At 47.0% G+C, this 22,951-nt stretch overlaps 1 protein-coding gene across 1 annotated transcript; it reads right to left on the bottom strand.

The window, feature by feature from the left end:
• Window positions 1–22,951, bottom strand: PRRT1B (proline rich transmembrane protein 1B). Its single transcript, XM_065879964.1, has 4 exons — window positions 22,819–22,951; window positions 2,293–2,756; window positions 1,301–1,444; window positions 1–150 (listed from the first exon to the last, which is right to left on the bottom strand). Exons 1-4 carry the CDS (start codon window positions 22,949–22,951, stop codon window positions 1–3), a joined length of 891 nt encoding a protein of 296 aa, XP_065736036.1.

Raw genomic sequence — 22,951 nt, 5'->3', positions numbered from 1 at the left:
TCAGGGCAGGTAGAGCGCTACCACCACGTAGATGACCCAGCTGGTGGACACGAAGACCCCAAAAAGCAGGCTGAAGAGTACCAGCGAGCGGGCCTTGCGCGAGGCCTCCTCAGCCTGGGCCAGGTCGCCCCTGCCCAGGGCCGCACGAGTCTGCAACGAGATGGGGGGTGAGCGGACACAGAGTCCCCACTCCCTCCCGGAGGCACCATCGGGCCCGGCCCCAGTGCGCAGACTGGACAGCTGACCCCGTGAAGCGGTCAGGGCCCTTCCCAGCGATGGGGGTGGCGGCTGCCGGCTCCTGGGCTCTGGCCACGGGCCTGACCCAGATCCACACCCTCCGTCCCATCGCCTACGATCCTCACAACAACCCCGAGTTTGGTGTCATCGTTGTCCCCACTTTGAAGATGAGGAAACGAAGGCTCAGAGAGGTTAAGTGACCCACCCTAGGGCCACACAGCTGGTGGTGAAGCCAGAATTGACAGGCAGGCAAGCAGCCTCCGGAGTCCCGCCTCTGAGCTGTCCTGAGAGCGTCTTTCTCCCCACAGTCCTGTCTTGCTTATGACGGGGGAGCTTGACCATGGAGGGAGGTCAGGGCTGTCACCAGGTCAGCCTTAAGCAAAAGCCCCAGGGCCTTCCTACTCTATTAGCATGTCCGCACATTGGCATCGTGCTAAGTCCCCAGGGTCTAACCTCTTGCCTGGCAATGGTCAGAAACGATCAGGAGGGAGGGACGGAGGAAGATAAAGAGTGTTATGGAGATGTTGGGTGGGTGGGTGGATGGATGGATGGACGGATGGACAGGGATAGGTGGTTGGACGAATAGACAGATGGGTGCATTAATGGATGAACAGAGGGGTGGATGGATGGATGAATAGATGGAGACTAGAGAGATGGTGGATGGATGGGTGGGTAGTGGCTGAACAGACAGACAGATAGCTAGACAGACAGATGGAGGTGGATGGGTAGAAGTGAGTGGATGGATGGATGGCAGTCTCCACCCGATTAAACACAAGCCCCCAGCGGACTGGCAGTTCCTTGGGCCTTAATCATCCACACCTTCAGTGTGAATTGTTTCAGTTGAATATTCTAGGGCAGATCCTGAGTGACAGGGAGCAGAGACAGCCGAGGAGAGGGCGAGGACCGCACAGACAACTGGGCACTGATTTCCCAATCCTGCCACCCTTCTCAGGGGGAAACACCAGGGGCCCAGTTGCTGGGGAAGGGGCTGTGTGGACCCCACCTGGGCCCTAGTGGCTGCAGGCTGGGAGGGCTGTACCGAGGACGCCCCACGCCCACCTACCTCGTGGGAGTAGACGACGGCAATGAGCCCGGTAAGCAGGCAGCAGAAGAGGGTCACCAGCACGGACTCGACCATGTAGTCCTTGGGCAGGGGCCTGTGTTCCACCGTGGCCGGGGCTGGCACACCGGCCACGGGGCTGTTGTACTGTGAGGGCAGAGGCCACGGCGTGGTTAGGGAGCACGCAGCCTGCGACAGCAGTGGACCCGTCACTCCACCCACTGCCAAGCCCCACCCAGTGAGGCTGCGGGTCGCCCAGGGGTCAAGGCCCCCCTTCTGCCCACTCCCTCGGCACCCCCAGCCTGTCACTCAGCCCCCAGGAGTCTCAGGGTTCTGCCCTCTACAAAGTGCTCAGTCCAGGGTCCAGCCACCAGTATCTCCATGTCCCCACTGGGTCCCCACCAGGAGGGACCTCGAAGCTATCCTCCACAGGCAGCCAGTGTTTTATTTGTTTTGTTTTTTCCTAAAAATCTAATTAAGTCATCTCCTACCAAAGGCCCTGGGGACCCTCACGGTGGATCCCACCTTCCTATCTTCCCCTCCCCACTAAGCTGAACCAACCACCGTCATTGCCAGAAGACACCGACCTTGGCCCCCTGCACGCCTGTGCTGTGCCCTCCTTCTCTCCTCTGCCTCAACTCTCCTATTCATCCCGTAGAACCCAGCTCAAATGCCCCCACTGCTGGGAAGCCTCCCACTCCCGCCCAATCCCCAAGCTGAGGGAGCCCTTTTCTACTGCTCCCCTGGGCACAGAAGCATCCCCTGCCGGCTGCTTGTGGTGACCTCTCACCTCCTGTGCGCCAAACTCTCTAGCCCAGGGAGGGAGGGACGGAGGGAGGGGCGAGGGGGGAGGAGGGAGGGGCGAGGGGGGAGGAGGGAGGGGCGAGGGGGGAGGAGGGAGGGGCGAGGGGGGAGGAGGGAGGGGCGAGGGGGGAGGAGGGAGGGGCGAGGGGGGAGGAGGGAGGGGAGCGGCGCCCGCGGTCGGTCTGACTCACCACCGGGAAGGGAGCGAAGAGTGGCTGCGCAGTGGGCGCGGGGAAGAGCGGCGCGGGCGGGGGGTACAGGGCGGAGGCGGAGGGCGCGGGCGGGAAGAGCACGGGCTGCGGGAAGGGCGGCGGGTAGAGCAGGTGCGTGGCCTTGGGGTCGGGCGGTGCGTAGGGCGGGGGCTCGCCCACGAAGCCGATGTTGGGGACCCCGCCGGCCGCCGCCTTGGGCGGCTGCCGGGCGTCGCCCGCGGCCTGGGCCTGGTCAGGGGTCGTCGCGGAGGCCTCGGCCGGGGGGTCGCCGGGGGTGCCCTCCGGCGCCGAGGCGCTGCCTCCGTCCGCGGCCGCTTCCTCGTTGGGCCCTCCGTCCTCCTCCAGGAGCTGCGGGCGGCGAGGGAGCTGCGGGAGCTCGGGGCGCGCGGTGCGCGCGGCGCTCCCGGCGTCCTCGGGGCTGCCGCCCCCTTTCGCGTCCGCTCCTGGGAAGAAATGGCAGGGGTGGTGAGCCCCCAAGAGGCTGCCGGGCCAGGTGGGAGTCCTCCCCCCAAACCCCAGAACACAGCGCCTCCAAGGAGAAAGTCACAATGACCGTGCCGATCCTGACCCCTGGTGAACCCCGCACTCAGGCTTCTCCAAGCTGGGCCCTTGAATTTTTACCCAAAGTGCAACAATAGGACAAGAAAACTAAGGCTCAGAGAGGTGAGGTGCCTTCCTGGTGATCACACAGCCAGTACGTATGGCCGGCTGGGATGGAAGGCAGGCCTTGCCCACACCTGCCAGCCCCTCGTCCAGACTGCCCCTGCTGGGAGGTGGCCCTGTCCCCACAGTCCTGCTGCCGCAGCCGATTGAACCCAGAAGCAGCTTCAGCGCAGGGCAGCCCCCTCATAGGCTGTGCTGAGACACCACCGTCCAATGGGGGCTGGCCTGAGGAGATTAGCTGACCAATCAGGTTCTCGGCTCTGGAGTGGTCGGACCCCAGCCAAGCGAGTGACTTCAAAGAGGCAGGAGGTCACTAAGTGCCAAGTGCCCTCTGAGGCAGAGAAGGAACAGAAACAGGAATGGGGTGGGGGAGGGGCAGGGAGAGGCCAGGAGCAGTGGGCGGAGAGCAGCCCACCCAGCAGCTTGGAGGGCGCTCAGAGGCCCTCAGCTGCCCAGCTGCCTTCCCTCCCTGGTCCTGGCCTCCAGCATCCGTACCATAAACTCTGGAGGCACCCTTGTCCCAGCAACTCCTGAAGGTCCCCCCGCACCTCCTAAGAGCAGTTCTGACCAGCTGAGCACCTCTAGGCCTCAGGTAGGTCCTGGAGGAACAGCCTGGAAGGGTCCTGGGGCAGACCCCCTAGACCTGGGTGGGCATTCAAGGACCCACAGCAGGGACAGACAGCCCAGGGCGTGGCTTTTGAGGTTCATTTCCTAAGTGTCTTGAAGGGTTATAGAAGGCAGAGAATTAAGTAAATCAGACATGAGAGCGACAGTGCTGGTGAGGGTGGAGAAGCCTTGCTGAAATCCCCCTCCCATCCTTCCCCCCACCTCCACCTCCCATACAGCTGGTGGGCGGAGTCAGAGGCTAGGAATCCTTAGGGGAGGGATCCCCAATGGCAGGGAGTACTGAGCCCCTGAGAGCTCCCCACCCTCTTCCTCCAGCAGGCAGGGTCTCACTCAGGGCATCTCCTACACACCCATCTGGTGTTCGTGCCTCCACACCTCTACCCATGCTGTTCCCTCTGTTTCTCTACCCCTTGAATCCGGACTTGGCCATGTGACTTGCTTTGGCCAATGGATCATTAACAAACATCTTGCACACAGAGGCTTTAAAAACCTACATCTCGGGCAGAAGACCTAAATAGACATTTCTCCAAAGAAGATATACAGACTGCCAACAAACACATGAAAGAATGCTCAACATCATTAATCATTAGAGAAATGCAAATCAAAACTACAATGAGATATCATCTCACACCGGTCAGAATGGCCATCATCAAAAAATCTAGGAACAATAAATGCTGGAGAGGGTGTGGAGAAAAGGGAACACTCTTGCACTGCTGGTGGGAACGTGAATTGGTTCAGCCACTATGGAGAACAGTATGGAGGTTCCTTTAAAAACTACAAATAGAACTACCATATGACCCAGCAATCCCACTACTGGGCATATACCCTAAGAAAACCAAAATTCAAAAAGAGTCATGTACCAAAATGTTCATTGCAGCTCTATTTACAATAGCCCCGAGATGGAAACAACCTAAGTGCCCATCATCGGATGAATGGATAAAGATGTGGCACATATATACAATGGAATATTACTCAGCCATAAAAAGAAATGAAATTGAGCTATTTGTAATGAGGTGGATAGACTTAGAGTCTGTCATACAGAGTGAAGTAAGTCAGAAAGAGAAAGACAAATACCGTATGCTAACACATATATATGGAATCTAAGAAAAAAAAAATGTCATGAAGAACCTAGGGGTAAGACAGGAATAAAGACACAGACCTACTGGAGAACGGACTTGAGGATATGGGGAGGGGGAAGGGTGAGCTGTGACAGGGCGAGAGAGAGGCATGGACATATATACACTAACAAACTAAGGTAAATAGCTAGTGGGAAGCAGCCGCATAGCACAGGGAGATCAGCTCGGTGCTTTGTGACCGCCTGGAGGGGTGGGATAGGGAGGGTGGGAGGGAGGGAGATGCAAGAGGGAAGAGATATGGGAACATATGTATATGTATAACTGATTCACTTTGTTATAAAGCAGAAACTAACACACCATTGTAAAGCAATTATACCCCAATAAAGATGTTTAAAAAAATTAAAAAATAAAAACCTACATCTATCCACATTACCGGGGCTGGTGAGGGATGAGAGTTTGTGTTTAATGGGGACAGAGTTTCAGTTTGCAATGATGAAAACATTCTGGAGGTGGACGGTGGTGATGGTTGCACAACAACATTAATGTACTTAATGCCTCTGAACTGAACTTATAAATGGTTAAAATGGTAACTCTTACATATATTTTACCAGCTTTTTAAAGCCTCTCTCTCCTGCTGATCACTACTAAAAACGCTAGACAAAATACAGAAGAAACTACCCAAAGACCCTGAAAAGTGAACAAAAGCAAGCAGATCGTGGAGTGCAGTCAGAACGCAGAAGTGACCATAAAGGGGGTGAATTTCCCATTTTTTTCCTCTCATTTCCCTTGAGGCTCAAAGCTCCAGTCACAGAGCCACGTGGTAGAGCACCAGAATGAGCAGCTAAAACTCCACCGGAAACTGTCATTCTAGCCAGAGGAACCAGAAAGGGCCCCTGCAGAGTGGAAATAGTGGGGAAATCCTAGAGAGGAAGTAGCTTCATAGGGGGATCCCCTAGTTTTGTATGTGCACTGGGGTGACCAATGTATATCAGCTTGCCCAGGACTTCCCCAGGTTTACTACTGAAAATCTCGCATCCAGGCAAACCCCTTAGTCCCAGGCAAACTGGAATGGTTAGTCATCTTAGAATGGATCCACAAAAGTCTTAGACTCACCCCCAAGCTGCATGTGTAGGGGACAGACCTAGACCAGCATAAGAAAGACTTTAAAATCTGGACCGCTAGGGCTTCCCTGGTGGTGCAGTCGTTGAGAATCTGCCTGCCAATGCAGGGGACACAGGTTCGAGCCCTGGTCTGGTCTGGGAAGATCCCACATGCCACGGAGCAACTAGCCCCGTGAGCCACAATTACTGAGCCTGCGCATCTGGAGCCTGTGCTCCGCAACAAGAGAAGCCACGACAGTGAGAGGCCCGCGCACCGCGATGAGGAGTGGCCCCCACTTGCCGCAACTAGAGAAAGCCCTTGCACAGAAACGAAGAGCCATAAATAAATAAATAAATAATTTTTTTAAAGGCAAAATTCCTTTTTAAAAAAAAAAAAAAATGGACCACTAAAAAAGCCAGAAAACGATGAACAAAATGGCAATAAGTGCATACCTATCAATTACTTTAAAGGTAAATGGACTAAATTCTCCAAAAGACAGAGTGGCTGAATGGATAAAAAGATCCATCTATATGCCGTCTACGGGAGATTCACTTCATATGTAAGCACACACACAGACTGAAAATGAAGGAACAGAAAAACATATTCAATGCAAAAGGAAGCCAAAAAGCCTGGGGTAGCTCTACTTATATAACAAAAAGAGACTATAAAACAAAGACTGTAATAAAGAGACAAAGAAGAGCATTACAAAATGATAAAGGGGTCAAATCCAACAAGATACAACATTAGTAAATATTTATGCAACCAACATAGAAGCACCTAAACATAAAAGCAAATAATAACAGACCTAAAGAAAGAAATCGACAGCAATACAATAATAGTGGACTTTAATACCCACCTTACATCAATGGGAAAATCATCCAAACAAAAAAGAAAAAATCAATAAGGAAACAGCAACCTTAAAGGACATGTTAGACCAGATAAACTCAACAGATATATACAGAATATTCGATTCAAAAGGAACAACACACATTCTCATCAAATGCACATGGAACATTCTCCAGGATAAATAATGGTAGGCCACAAAGTAAGCTTTATAAATTTAAGAAGATTGAAATCATATCAAGCATCTTTGCCAACCACAATTGTATGAAACCAGAAATCAGTTACAAAAAGAAAACTGGAAAATTCACAAATACGGAGATTAAACAACATGCTACTGAACAACCAATGCGTCAAAGAAGAAATCAAAAGGGAAATTATAAAAAATACCTTCAGGGACTTCCCTGGTGGTGCAGTGGTTAGGAGTCCATCTGCCAATGTAGGGGACATGGGTTCAATCCCTGGTCTGGGAGGATCCCACATGCCACAGAGCAGCTGGGCCCATGCGCCACAGCTACTGAGCCCACACGCCACAACTGCTGAAGCCTGTGTGCTTAGAGCCCATGCTCTGCAACAAGAGAAGCCACAAGAGAGAGCCCGGGCACAGCAACGAAGAGTAGCCCCCACTCACCGCAACTAGAGAAGGCCTGCGCACAGCAACGAAGACCCAGTGCAGCCAATAAATAAATAAATACCTCCAGACAAATGAAAATGGATAGAACATACCAAAACCTATGCAATGCATCAAAAGCAGTTCTAGGAGGAAAGTTCATAACAATAAATGCCTATACAACATCAGAAATCTCTAAAAAACACTCTATACCTCAAGAACTAGAAAAAATGAAGCCCAAAGCTAGCAGAAGTTAGGAAATAACAAAGATCAGAGTGGAGATAAATAAAATAGAGATTAAAAAGACAATAGAAAATATTAAAGAAACTAAGAGCTGGTTCTTTGAAAAGATAAAATGGACAAATCTTTAGTAGACTAAGAAAAAAAGAGAAAGATTCAAATAAATAACATAAAAAATGAAAGAGGACACAATACCACCAATACCACAGAAATACAAAGCCTCATAAGAGACTACTATGAAAAATTACATGCCAACAAATTTGCCAACCTAGAAAACATAAATTCCTAGACACATACAATCTGCCAACACTGAATCATAAGAAAGAATATCTGAACAGACTGATTACTAGGAGACTGAATCAGTAATCAAAAACCTCCCAGCAAACAGAAATCCAGGACCAGATGGCTACCAAACATTCAAAGAATTAATACCAATCCTCAAACTCTACCAAAAATGTAGAAGAGGCAGAAACACTTCCAAACACATTTTATGAAGCCAGCATTACCTTGATATCAAAACCAGAAAAGGATGCCACAGAAAATTACAGACCAATATCCCTGATAAACATAGACATAAAAATTCTCAACAAAAAATATTAGCAAACAAAATTCAACAATACATTAAAAGAGTCATACATCATCATCAAATAGAATTTATTACAGAGATGCAAGGATGATTCAACAACTGCAAAAAAATCAATGTGGTATACCACATAAACAAAATGAAGAACAAACATCATATGATCATCTCAATAGATGTTGATAAAGCATTTGACAATTCAATATCTATATATGATAAAAACACTCAACAAAGTGGGTATAGCAGAAATGTATCTCAACATAATAATAAAGGTCACGTACGATAAGCTCACAGCCAATGTCATATTAATGGTAAAAGAAAAAAAAACTGAAAAGCTTTTGCTTTAAGATCAGGAACAAGACAAGGGTGCTCACTCTCACCACTTTTATTCAACAGAGTATTGGAAGTCCTAGCCACAGCAATCAGACAAGAAAAAGAAATAGAAGGAATCCAAATTGGAAAAGAAGAAGTAAAACTGTCACTATTTTAGATGACATGATATTATGTATAGAAAACTCTAAAAACTCCACCAAAAAACCTTTAGAATTAATAAATGAATTCAGTAAAGTTGCAGAATATGAATTCAATATACAAAACTCTGTTGCATTTCTATACACTAATAGCAAACTACAAGAGAAATTAAGAAAATAATCCCGTTATCAAATAGAATAAAATACCTATCAAATAGGATACTCAGGAATAAATTTAACCAAGCAGATGAAAGATCTGTACACTGAAAACAATAAGCCCTCAGTGAAAGAAATTGAAGAAGACAAATAAAAGATAGTCTGTGCTCATGGATTGGAAGAATTAATGTTGTTAAAATACCCATACTACCCAAAGCAATCTACAGGTTCAGTGCAACTCCTATCAAAATTCCAACAGCATTTCTCACAGAAATAGGAGAAACAATCCTAAAATTTGTATGGAACCACAAAAGACCTCCAATAGCCGAAGCAATCTTGAGAAAGAAGAACAAAGCTGGAGGCATCATGCTCCCCAATTTCAAACTATATTACAAAGCTACACTAATCAAAACAGTATGGTATTGGCATAAAAACAGACACACAGATGAATGTCAAAGAAGAAAAAGCTCAGAAGTAAACCAACATATATATCATGAATTAATTTACGACAAAGGAGCCAAGAATACACAATGGGGAAAGGACAGTCTCTTCAATAAATGGTGTTGGGAAAATTGGACAGCCACATGCAAAAGAATGAAACTGGAGCACTATCTTACACCATATCCCCAAATTAACTCAAAATGGTTTAAAGACTTGAGTGTTAAGACCTGAAACCATAAAACTCCCAAAAGAAAACATAGGCAGTAAGATTCTCGACATCAGTCTTGACAATGATTTTTTTAGATTTGAAGCCAAAAGCAAAGGCAACAAAAGCAAAAACACCCAAGTTGGGATTACATCAAACTAAAAAGTTTCTGCACAGCAAAGGAAACCATCAACAAAATGAATTGGCAACCTACTGAATGGGAGAAAATATTTGCAGGTCATATATTTGATAACAGGTTGATATCCAAAGTATATAAAAAACTCATAAAACTCAATAGCAAAAAATAAACCCACAATTAAAAATTGGGCAGAGGGGTCTTCCCTGGTGGTCCAGTGGTTAAGACTCCACGCTCCCAATGCAGGGAGCCCAGGTTCGATCCGTGGTCAGGGAACTAGATCCCACAAGCATGCTGCAACTAAGAGCCTGCATGCTGCAACTAAGATCCCGTGTGCCACGACTAAGACCTGCCACAGCCAAATAAATAAATTAATTAAAAAAAAAAACTGGACAGAGGATCTGAGCAGACATTTTTCCAAAGACATAAGGGGGGCCAACAGGTACATGAAGAGATGCTCAATCAGGGAAATGCAAATCAAAACCACAATATCACCCCACACCTGTTAGAATGGCTATCATCAAAAAGAAATAACAAGTGTTGGTGAGGAGGTGGAAAAAATGGAACCCTTGTGCACTGCTGGTGGGAACATAAACTGGCGCCACCACTATGGAAAACAGTATGGAGATTCCTGAAAAAATTAAAAATAGAACTACTATATGACCCAGCAATTCCACTTCTGGGTATTTATCTGAAGGAAACGAAAACACTAACTCAAAAAGCTATATGCACTCACACGTTCATTGCAGCATTATTTTCAATAGCTAAGACGTGGAAACAACCTAAGTGTCCACCGATGGATGAACAGATAAAGAAAATGGTATATATCTAGACACACACACAATAGAATATTATTCAGCAGAATGAAATCTTGCTATTTGCAACAACAGGGATGGACCTTGAGAGCATTACGCTAAGTGAAATAGGTCAGACAGAGAAAGACAAATACTGCATGATCTCACTTACATGTGAAATCTGAAAACAAAATTAAGAAATAAAAAACCTGAGTTCATGGATATAGAGAACAGATTGGTGGTTGCCTGAAGTGGGGATGGAGGTGGGCAAAATGAGTGAAGGGCGTCAAAAGGTACAAACTCAGTTATAAAATAAATAAGTCCTGGGGATGTAGTGTACAGCATGGTGACTATAGTTAATAATACTGTATTGTTGGGACTTCGCTGGTGACGTGGTGGATAAGAATTTGCCTGCCAATGCAGGGGACACAGGTTCGATCCCTAGTCCAGGAAGATCCCACATGCCATGGAGCAACTAAGCCCACGCACCACCACTACTGAGCCTACACTCTAGAGCCCGTGAGCCACAACTACTGAGCCTGTGTGCCACAACTACTGAAGCCCACACGCCTAGAGCCCGTGCTCCACAACAAAGAGAGACCACAGCAATGTCTCAGCCCGCACACTGCAACGAAGAGTAGCCCCCGCTCGCCACAACTAGAGAAAGCCTGCACGCAGCAACAAAGACCCAACACAGCCAAAAAACAAAACAAAAAACCTTAAAAAGAAATACTGTATTGCATATTTGAAAGTAGCTAGAAGAGTGGTTCTTGAAAGTTCTCATCACAAGAAAACAATTTTTCTAACTATTATGGTCATAGATGTTAACTGGACTTATTGTGGTGATCATTACACAATATATGCAAATATCAAATCATTACATTGTACACCTGATATTAATGTAATGTTATGGCAATTGTACCTCAATACAAAAACAGAAAACTGGACCAAGATTGGAAATGCTACTCATACAAGGTGAAACAACTAGTGATCTGAAACTACCAAGGTTGACTGCCTACTAAAACAAAACATATCAAGACTTTCCAGGGAATTATAACAGGACTGAGAACCTACACAACATAATATTCGCAATGTACAGCACACAATTCCAAAATCATTCACCATACAAAGAACTAGGAAAACGTGACCAGTCCTCAAGGGAAGAGACAATCAACATATGTCCACCTGGAGATGACCTAGACGTTGGAATTATCAGAAAAAACGGCTGTTATAACTAGGCTCCATGAGGAAAGATAAACACACTTGAGAAAAGCTCTCAATAAAGAATTAGAAAGTTTGATGGGAAACAAAAGGAACCAACTGGAAATTTTCAGCTAAAACACATAGTATCTGAATTTTTTTTAACATCTTTATTGGGGTATAATTGCTTTACACTGAATTTTTTTTTTTAATTCACTGATTGGTCTCAATATCAAAATGGAGGTGACAGGGGAAAAAAGTCAGTGAACTTGAAGAAGCACCCATCCAACAAACAGATGAAAGTGAAGGAAAAAAAAAAAAAAAGCATAGTGCCTCAGGGACCCGTGTGGTAACACAAGAAGGTCTTCACTCCATGTGCCAGTCAAGTCCCAGGACAGATTTTAGGAAAAATATATTTGAAGTAATAATGGCTGCTAACTTCCTAAATGTGGTGAAAGACAGATTCATAAAACTCAGAAAATCCAGAACAGGCACTCTGTGGGAGCAAACCACCCAGATGCATCACCATAAAACTTCTCCAAACCAAGGATAACAACAAAGCCTTGAAAACAGGCAGAGAAAAATGACACGTTATATACAGGGGAACAACAATTTGAATCTCCATAGTCAGTCAAGAGACGACCCGAGGTCAGAAGACAGTGGATCCACCCAGAAATCGACATCTAAAGGAAATGTCCTTCAAGGACTTCCCTGGTAGTCCAGTGGTTAAGACTCTGTGCTTCCAGAGCAGGGGAGGGCGGGTTTGACCCCTGGTTGGGGAATTAAGGTACCACATGCCACAAGGCCCCAAAAAATAAAAATAAAATAAAACATAAAGGAAATGTCCTTCAGGAATAAAGGCATGTATTCATTTTCTATTGCTGTCTAACAAATTATCATAAATATAGTGGCTTACAACACCCATCCACCTCACATCCATATAATGACTACAATCAAAAAATAAATAAAAGCGGGCTTCCCTGATGGCGCAGTGGTTGAGAGTCCGCCTGCCGATGCAGGGGACACGGGTTCGTGCCCCGGTCCGGGAGGATCCCACATGCCGCGGAGCGGCTGGGCCCGTGAGCCATGGCCGCTGAGCCTGTGCGTCCAGAGCCTGTGCTCTGCAGCAGGAGAGGCCACAACGGTGAGAGGCCCGTGTACAGCAACAATAAATAAATAGACAGATAGATAGATAAATAAATAAATAAAACCCAGAGGCTAGGATGTGGAGAAATCAGAGCCCTTGTGCACTGTTGGTGGGAATGTAAAATGGTGCAGCCGTATGGCAATTCCACAAAAAATTAAAAATAGAATATTTCCAGGGAATTCTCTGGCAGTCCAGTGGTTAGGATTCGGCCCTTTCACTGCTGTGGCCCGAGTTCACTCCCTGGTCGGGAAACTAAGATCCCACAAGCCTCATGGTGCGGCTAAAAAAAAAATTAATGTTTTAAATAAATAAATAAATAAAAATAGAATTTCCACATTAACCAATAATTCCACTTCTGGGTATATACCCAGAAGAACTGAAAGCAGGAGCTTTAAGAGATATTTATACACCCATGTTCATAGCAGCACCATTCACAAAAACTAAAAGGTGGAAGCAACCCAAGTGTCTACCAACAGATGAATGGATAAACAAAGTGTGATCTTTCCATACAATGGAATATTATTCAGCCTTTAAAAGGAAGGAAATTATGACAACAAGGAGGAAACTTAAGGGTGTTACTCTAAGTGAAATAAGCCAGGGACAAAAAAGCAAATATTGTATGATTCCACTGTCTGAGGTCCTTAGAGGTGTCAAACTCAGAGACAGACGGGGGAATGGTGGTTACCAGGAACTGGGATAGCCGGGGGGGTGGGGTGTGGAATGGAGACATTATTTAATGGGTAGAGAGTTTCAGCGTGGAAAGATGAAGGAAATTATGGAGACGGATGGTGGTGATGGTTACACAACAGTGTAAATGCATTTAGTACCACTGGACTGTACACTTAACAATTGTTAAGATGATAAATTTTACGTTATGTGTATTTTACAACAATTTTCTTAATGGGGAAAAATTACCAAAATGCTCATGTACTAACTCACAGTTCTGTAGGTCAGAAGTCCAGGCTGACTCAACTCAGGGTCTTACCAGGCCAACATCAAGGTATCAGTTGGAGTGGGCTCTTACCTGGAGCTCTAAGGAAGAATCTATATGCAAGCTCGTTCAGGTTGTTGGCAAATTCCAGTTCTGTGGGTCTGAGGTTCTCTGCTCCCAGAGGCTGCCCACCATCCTTCCCATGTGACTATTTCGATCATTAAAGCCAGGGATGCACATCAGATCCCTCTCATGCTTCAAAATTCCCTGTCTTCCCTTCTACTACCAGGTAGAGAGATATTTCTGCTTTTAAAGGGCTCGCCTGATTAGGTCAGGCCCACCCAGAAAAAACTCTCTGTATTTTAAGATCAACTGACTTGAGACTTCAATTCCATCTGTAAAATCCCTTCACAGCAGTACCTATATTAGTGTTTGATTGAATAACTAGGGAAGGGAAACCTCGGTGTCATCTTTAGAGCTCTGCCTACCACAGGTAAAATAAAGTCATTCTCAGATGAAAGAAAACTAAGAGAATTCCTTGCCAGAGAACTTCTGTTAACAGAAAGGCTAAAAGAAGTTCTTTGGGCTGAAAAGAAATAATACCAGAGGTAAACTTGAAACTTCAGAAATAAAGGAAGAACCACAGATGTATAATTATTGGGGTGAATATAAAAGATAATTTTTTCCTCTTAAATCCTCTAATATATGCCGGTGGAAGGCCAAAATTATAAGATTTTATGATGAGTTTGCAACGTGTACAGATGTATTACACGTGAAAACTATAACACTTATTAAGCTTATAAATGGATGGGCATGAGGGTAAAGAGACCTCTAAGGTTACAAGGTTCTACATTTTACTGGAAGTGATACAATACTAACTCAAACTAGACTATGAAAAGTTAGGTATGTATTTTAACCCCTAGAGCAACCACTAAAAAAACAACATGAAGATATGCAGCCATAACACCAAGAGATAAAATGGAATACTAGAAAATATTTAAGTCATACCCAAAAAAGGTAGGGAGTGGGGCACAGCACGGGAGTGGAAGAGATGGAAACCAGAGGAACAAAACAGAGGCAAAGAGAAAACAGTAATAAAATTATATACTTCAATGCAACCATATCAATAATTACTTTAAATGTTGATGGTCTAAACTTTCCAGTTAAAATGCAGAGATTGATATAATGAATAAAAACCAAGACTTACAAGCAACCTACAATAGATAAACTTTAAATATAAAGACACAGACAGCTGAAAGTAAATGGGTGGAAAAAAATATGCCAGATAAACAGTAAGCAAAAAAGTCTGGAGTGGCTCTTTTTATATCAGGTAAAATAGGCAAAGCCCGGGCGCCTAGAGCCCGTGCTCCGCAGCAAGAGAAGGCACCGTAATGAGAAGCCCGCGCACCGCAACGAGGAGTAGCCCCTGCTCGCCACAACTAGAGAAAGCCCGCGCGCGGCAACAGAGATCCAACACAGCCAAAAAAGAAAAAAAAAAAGTCAGAGTTAAAGAAGATGTGGTGTATATATATATGTATGTGTATATATATATGTATGTGTGTGTAATACACACACACACACACACACAATGGAATACTACTCAACCAAAAAAGAAAAAGAGAGAGACAGAATGAAGTAATGCCATTTGCTGCAACATGTATGGACCTAGAGATGATCATACTAAGTGAAGTAAGTCAGACAGAGAAAGACAAACATCAGATGATATTTCTTACATGCAGAATCTAAAATATTATACAAAGGAACTTATTTGCAAAACAGAAACAGACACACACATAGAAAACAAACTTATGGTTACCAAAGGGGAAAGGGGGGAGGGAGGGATAAATAAGGAGTTTGGGATTAGCAGATACAAACTATAATACTATATATAAAAGAGATAAACAAGATCCTACTGTACAGCACAGGGAACTATATTCAATATCTTGTAATAACCTATAATTGAAAAGAATCTGGAAAAGGGTATACATATATATATATATATATCACTTTGCTGTACACTTGAAACTAACACAATATTGTAATTTAACTATACTTCAATTTTTTTTAATGGCTTAAAAAAATTTAAAAACAGGGGATTCCCTGGCAGTCCAATGGTTAGGACTCCGTGCTTTCACTGCCAAGGGGGCGGGTTGGATCCCTCGTTGGGGAACTAAGATCCCACAAGCCGCACAGCCAAAATTTATTTTAAAAAGTACAAATTTCCAGTTATAAGATAAAATTATAAAAAATATTTCCAGTTATAAGATGGGTACTAGAGATGTAATGTACAACATGATAAATTAACACTGCTAAATGTTATTTATGAAAGTTGTTAAGAGAGTGGATCCTGGGAGTTCTCATCGCAAGGAAAAAATATCTGGGGAGTTCCCTGCCAAGGACACGGATTTGATCCCTGGTTGGGAAACTAAGATCCCACAAGCTGCACAGCGCGGCCAAAAAAAAAAATAAACGTTTAAAAAAATAAACAAAAAACTCTTTAAAGGATGAAAGAGTATTTTAGGTAGGAAGGATTTGGGGCTGACCACATAATTCTCGATTCCAAGCAGGTGAAAAAATATGTTATAAATGATGGTGTGAGGAATGGAGGGATTAGTGGGGAAGACTTCTTTTTCCTTAAAATTCTTCTTAAAATGGACATGTGAGAATAATGTTCTCAGTGATTGTAACTATTTGAAGATTTCCAGAAGGTGTAATTCTAACTTTTCAAATATGACATAGATTATCGAAGTTCAGTAAGAATTAGCATAAAATATTAGCATTATCGTAATATAAGAGGATGAAACACAGGACAGAGTATAATAAATTCATGTAATCCTTTTGAAATAATTGTAAAGAAGTTGGGGAAAGTTTTCTGTCTAAACAGAAAGCTTTCTAACTGTTGTAAAGCACTAAATTCACTTTAAAAATATTAGCCATGGGGCTTCCCTGGTGACGCAGTGGTTAAGAATCTGCCTGCCAATGCAGGGGACACAGGTTCGAGCCCTGGTCTGGGAAGGTCCCACATGCCGCGGAGCAACTAAGCCCTTGGGCCACAACTACTGACCCTGCGCATCTGGAGCCTGTGCTCCGCAATGGGAGAGGCCGCGACAGTGAGAGGCCCGTGCACCGCGTTAAAGAGTGGCCCCCGCTCACCGCAACTGGAGAAAGCCCTTGCACAGAAACGAAGACCCAACACAGCCAAAAATAAATATAAATAAATTAATTTTAAAAAAATGGTCCACATCAAAAAAATCTTTAAAAAAATATTAACCATGCATGCTTATTAAAATAAATGCTTGGCTTTTAGAAAAATAAAATAAATAAAAAGGACATTCTTTAAAAAAACAAAACTGGAGGACTTTACCTGATTTCAAGGCTTATTCTAAATCTACAATAAACGAGACAGTTCATATTAATGAAATGATAGACACATACATCAATGTAGCACTAAAATAGTAGAGTATCAAAACAGACGCACATATCTATTTGGTCAGTTGATTTTTGCCAAATGGGGAAAGGAAAGTCTTTTTAATAACTGGTGTAAGAGCAACTGGCTATCTTTGTGGGAAAAAAAAGAATATTGACTCTTTCCTCACAACATACACAGAAATTAACTAAAATACATCATAAACCCAAATGTAACACCTAAAACTATAAAACTTCTGGAAAAAATATAGGAGAATATCTTTGTGACCTTAGACTAGATAAACAAATACTATGTATGACACCAAAAGCATGATCCATAGGAGAAAAAAATGCATATACTGGACTTCAAAATAAAAAACTTTCTTCAAAAGACATCACTAAGAAATACAAAGTCACATCACAGAGTGGGAGAAAATATAACACATACATCAGACAAAGGAGTTGTATCAACACTATATAAAGCGATTATTAGTTCCAGTAGACAGAGGAGGAAACTGTAGCCCGAGAGGCAAAGTGACTTGCCCAAGGTCACCCAGCTAGGAAGAGGGAGAGCCAGAGTGTGAATCCAGGCTGTCTGGCTCCAGAGCCCAGGCTCTTAAGCACTCTCAATTAGAATAATGAAAACAATAACAGTAGCCCACTTTACTGAGCATTTACCATGTGCCCAGCCTCAGGCGTGGGGCCATCTCATCGAAACCTCCTGATGCTATGAAACAGGGATTACCAGCCCTGTTGTCAAGGGGAGGGGGGGAACTGAGGTTCAGGGAGGGGAGGCCCCTTGCTGGAAGCCACCCGGTCGTCAGAACTTGTCCAGTGCCTGTCCTGGCAGTTCTGAGCAGCGCCTCCCTGACTACACCCATGCTGAGGTATCCAGGCTGCCCTCAGGTTCCCAGCCAGCAGGCCCTTTTGTTCTTCTCTCAGAGGCCTCCCTAAAGACCTCTTAAACTCAATACTAAGTCAAATATCCCAATAAGAAAGTGGACGAAATATCTGTCTACTTCACCAAAACAGACACTCAAATGGCCAATAAGCACATAAAAAGATGCTCCATGTCTTTAGTCATCAGAAATGCCATGAAAATTAGAAATGCCAATTAAAACGAGTTATCACTACACATCCATTAGAACGGCTAAAATTAAAAACAAAACCAACCAAGCTAACCTTAGCACGTTTGGTAAGGACGTAAACAAACGCTGCAAGTAGGAAAATAAAATAGTAAAAACCACTCTGGGAAACAGTCTGACAATTTCCTAAGAAGTTAAATATACATATACCATAAGATTCGGCTATTCCACTCCTAGGTGTTTACTCAAGGGAAATAAAAATATAGAACCACACAAATTTGTATAGAAACTGTTTGCAGTAGACCCGAACTGCAAACAACCTCAAAAGTCCACAACCAGATGAACGGATAAAGCAGTTGTGCTGTACCCACACTGGAATATGTCTGCAGAGGCGGCTCTATGCTCCCTGCCTCCTGACGTGTAATTCTCTCCCCTTGAGTGTCCCGGACTGCATGACTTTTTTACTGTGTGACTTTTCTTTTTTTGGCCATGTTGCTCGGCTTGTGGTATCTCAGTTCCCTGACCAGGGATCAAACCTGCACCCTCGGCAGTGAGAGTCCTAACACTGGACCCCCAGGGAATTTCATGCATGACTTCTAATGAAGAGACTATGGCAGCAGGTATGGGGTCACTTCTGAGATTAGGTGCTTTTTCTTTTAATATTTTATTTATTTATTCGTTTATTTATTTATTTTGGCTTCACCGGGTCTCAGCTGCCACATGCGGGATCTAGTTCCCCGACCAGGGATCGAACCCAAGGCCCCCTGTGTTGGGAGTGTGGAGGCTTACCCACTGCACCACCAGGGAAGTCCCAAGATTGGGTTTTAAAAAGATCATGGCTTCCTGTCAATTGCTCTGTCTCTGGCAACTCCAGGAGGAAGTGAACCATGGTGGGAGGGGCCCACGTGACGCAACAGGACACTGAGGCCCTAGCCAGCAACCCAGGAGGCACCGAAACCTGCCAACAACCAGGTGAGTGCGTTTGCAGGCAGCCTTTCAGCCTCTGCTGAGTCTTGAGGTGACTGCACCCCGGCTGATGACTTGGCTACAACTTCAGGAGAAACTCAAGCCACAGGCACCCAGCCCAGTCACACCAGGCTGTGCAGTAATAAATGGGGGCTGTTTAAAACCCAAGTGTTGAGGGTACAGATCTTCCTCGACTCACAATGGGGTTACCTCCTGAGAAACCCATCAAAAGTTGAAAATATTGGGCTTTCCTCCTGGCACAGTGGTTAAGAATCCGCCTGCCAATGCAGGGGACGCCGGTTCGAGCCCTGGTCCGGGAAGATCCCACATGCTGCGGAGAAACTAAGCCCGTGCGCCACAACTACTCAACTACTGAGCCTGCACTCTAGAGCCCGCGAGCCACAACTAATGAAGCCCAGACGCCTAGAGCCCGTGCTCCACAACAAGAGATGCCACCGCAATGAGAAGCCCGCACACCACAATGGAGAGTAGCCCCCGCTCGCCACAACTAGAGAAAGCCTGCACGCAGCAATGAAGACCCAACGCAGCCAAAACGACGGACCTGGGCAGTACGGAGGCGGTGCACCGGGCCTGGCAGCATCCGGGGGGAGGAGGGGAAGGGAGCTGACAAGAGCAACAGGGCAGATCAGATCTCTCTTCTCTCCCCTCTCAGTGCCCAGGGCAGAGCTGGCCTGGTGGATGTGGGATGAGGTTCTTTTTTTTTTGGCCATGCCACGCAGCATGCAGGATCTTAGTTCCCCGACCAGGGATTGAACCCGGGGCCCCAGCAGTGAAAGCACCAAGTCCTAAGCACTGGACCGCCAGGGAAGTCCCTGGGCTGAGGTTCTGGGTCATGATCAGCGGCTGGAGCTCAGGGGCCAGACTGCCCGGGCTGCTTCCTCACCCTTAAAAGGGGGACGTCACCACTTCTCGGGGTTATTGTGGGGAGAAATGAGTGTACGCACGTACAGTGCTTGGGTGCTCCGCTAACCCTGGCTACCGTCATCTGAGGTTAGGAAGCGGCTGGGAGATGAGAAACCGGAAGGGTGTTCCGGCCAGTTTGGGGAATCGGTGAGAAGTGGGGGAAACCAAAGCCAATGAGGAATGAGATCACACGTAACGTCAGCAAGGTTTGCGACTTCTGAGTTTGATCCAGAGAGCTGGGCTCTTCCAAGAGGACCTCCGTGGGGGGGGGGGGGGGCTTCAGGGTTGCTGATCTATTGGAGGGTGGGTGTGGCCTAAACATCCCTGCGGGAGACACCAGGGCAGCTCCCAACCTCACCGACCCAGCCAAGGGCTGGAGTTTTCAAATAAGGCAGCAAGAACAAAAGGAACATTGTGGGGAAAATGAGACGTCGTGTTTGCTGTCTACGCTAGAGGGCCTTCCTCTAAGCCCAGGGGCCACTGGCTGACCTACTTATGAAGCTCTCAGCCAAAATCCACCACCCTTGGTACACAAAGCCCCCAAACCACCCTCTGAATGTGCAGCTAGGCAGAGGCACCCAGCCGCCAGCCATTCAATCCCACACGTTTCCACTGGGCGACTCCTGTGGACTAGTGTTCCAGGCTCAGAAATACAATTCTGGACGGACCGAGAGATGATCACACTGAGTGCAGTCAGTCAGACAGAGAAAGACAAATATGTGATATCACTCACAGGTGGAATCTAAAAAACTGATACAAATGAACTTGTTTACAAGACAGTAACAGACTCACAGACACAGAAAACAAATGTATGGTTACCAAAGGGGAATGGGATGGGGGATAAATTAGGAGCTTGGGATTAACAGCTACAAACTACTATATATGAAATAGATAAACAACAAGGACCTACTGTAGAGCACAGGGAACTATATTCAATACCTTATAATAACCTATAATGGAAAAGAATCTGAAAAAGAATATATACATAACCGAATCACTTTGCTGTACACCTGAAACTAACACAACACTGGAAATCAACTATACTTCAAATCAACTATACTTAAAAAAAAAAAAAGAATTCTCTACACAAACCCCACAAAAATACCATGATTTCAACAGGGTCAGGTGCCTGTGGGGCTGCTAAGTGGATGAAGCTTTGCCACTAAGATGTCCGAGGGAATAGCAGGGATAGTGCTCGGAACTGCAGCTACCATTTTGAAGCATTTATCGGGTGCCAGGCCCTGAGGAACAGACATGACATCTGCATTAACCCTGAGCCAGCTTTGCCACCCTGTGAACCCTGGCTCTGCGACCTTAGAGACAAACTCTCCACGTCTCCCTTTCCTCACCTGTAAATGAGAATAATAATAGTAACCATCATTTAAAAATAATAACAGGGACTTCCCTGGTGGCGCAGTAGTGAAGAATCCACCTGCCAACGCAGGGGACACGGGTTCGAGCCCTGGTCCGGGAAGATTCCACATGCCGCGGAGCAGCTAAGCCCGTGCACCACAACTACTGAGCCTGCGCTCTAGAGCCCGCGAGCCACAACTACTGAAGCCCGCGCGCCTAGAGCCCGTGCTCCGCAGCAAGAGAAGCCACCGCAATAAGAAGCCTGGGCACCGCAACGAAGAGTAGCCCCCGCTCTAGCGAAAGCCCGCGGGCAGCAACAAAGACCCAAGGCAGCCAAAAATAAATTAATTAAAATAAAATAATAAAAATAGTAACAGTGGACACATGCTCTGTTCTGAGCTTCCTTACAGTAGCTCAGGTCAGCCTCAGGTGTGTCTTATTATCCCGTTTCACAGGTGAGAGAACTGAGGCTCCCAGCAGGTAACCTGAGCCTAGGAGGCGCTCCCTTGGTTGCTGGCACGGGAGTGCCCCGGGGAGACGCCGAGCCCCTGCCCCAGTTATCATAACAAAAACCGCAGCTACCCGGGCCGCCTGGGTAAACACCTGGCCCGATGACGCGGAGATAGGGCTGCAGAATAAATAAATTTGCTGGCGGTGCTGCCCGGCCATGGCCTCGGGTTCTCGGGTTCTCGACACCCGAGCCTCGGCGGGACATTCCAGTCGGAAAGGGGGGCCGGGAGCTTAGTGGGAGGTGCTCGAGGGCCCGGGGTGCTGGCGACAGATGAGTCAGGCGGGGCCGGTCCCCATTCGCAGCAGCAACCCCTCGGGAGCCCCTTGCACAAGAAATCTAGGTGCGCCCCGCCCCAGGTTCGCGGGGGCGGTGGGTCAGGCGGACTCCGCACCGCCCGCCGCTCCGGGTCCCGCCGCCGTCACCACCACCCCCTGCCCGGCCAGCCTGGGACTCCCGAGGGCAAGGCCGGGGTCTCAGTTCACCGCCTCCCGCCCCGCCCAGGGCTGGCTGCGCCGCGGGCCGCCGGAGTTGCCGGGCTGAGCCTCCCCGCGCCCCGCACCCCGTCTGCCCAGCTACTACCTAGCACGCCCCCGGCCCCCGCCCCGCCTCTCTCGGTCCCCGATTCAGTCTGCGGGATCTCCTGCCGTCTCTTCCCGGTTCTCTCTCCCTCCCTGGCCCAGTCTCTGCCCCCCTTGCCAGGGTGGCCCCCTTCCCCGCTCCAAGGACTGCAGCCTAGCCCGTTCACCACCTTTGTCCGGTGAACAGTCATTAGAGGAAGGACGGGGCGTGGGGGAGGGAGGGAACGTGCCCCCCACATCGCCACTGCCGGGCATCTGCTGCCCGCCCGAGGGCTGCCCCTCCCCGGCGAAGGGGGCTGCGGCCAAGGTGCCCAAACTCCCCGCAGCGGCCTCCGGGCCCCTCAGTTCCGGGTGGGAGAGAGAGGCGTCCCAGGGCAGGCCAGCTTCGGGGCTCGGGGCGGGGTCGCCCTCGCCTTCCCCGGGGGACGGGACCCCCGGGAGCGCGCACCGGGCCCGCCGCTCTTACCTGCGTCCATGGCGAGACCAGCTGGGTTGCACGCCTCCCGCGCCCGGCGCCTCCCGCCGCCGCCGTCGGGCCCGGCTCCGCTTTCGCGGGCGGCTCGGGTTTCCTGGTGCCGGCAGCGCGGCCGGTTAATCAT

This window comes from Phocoena phocoena, chromosome 6 (genome assembly GCF_963924675.1).
Source record: "Phocoena phocoena chromosome 6, mPhoPho1.1, whole genome shotgun sequence".
Classification (NCBI taxonomy): Eukaryota; Metazoa; Chordata; class Mammalia; order Artiodactyla; family Phocoenidae; genus Phocoena; species Phocoena phocoena.
This window is presented reverse-complemented; position numbering and strand designations above follow the sequence as displayed.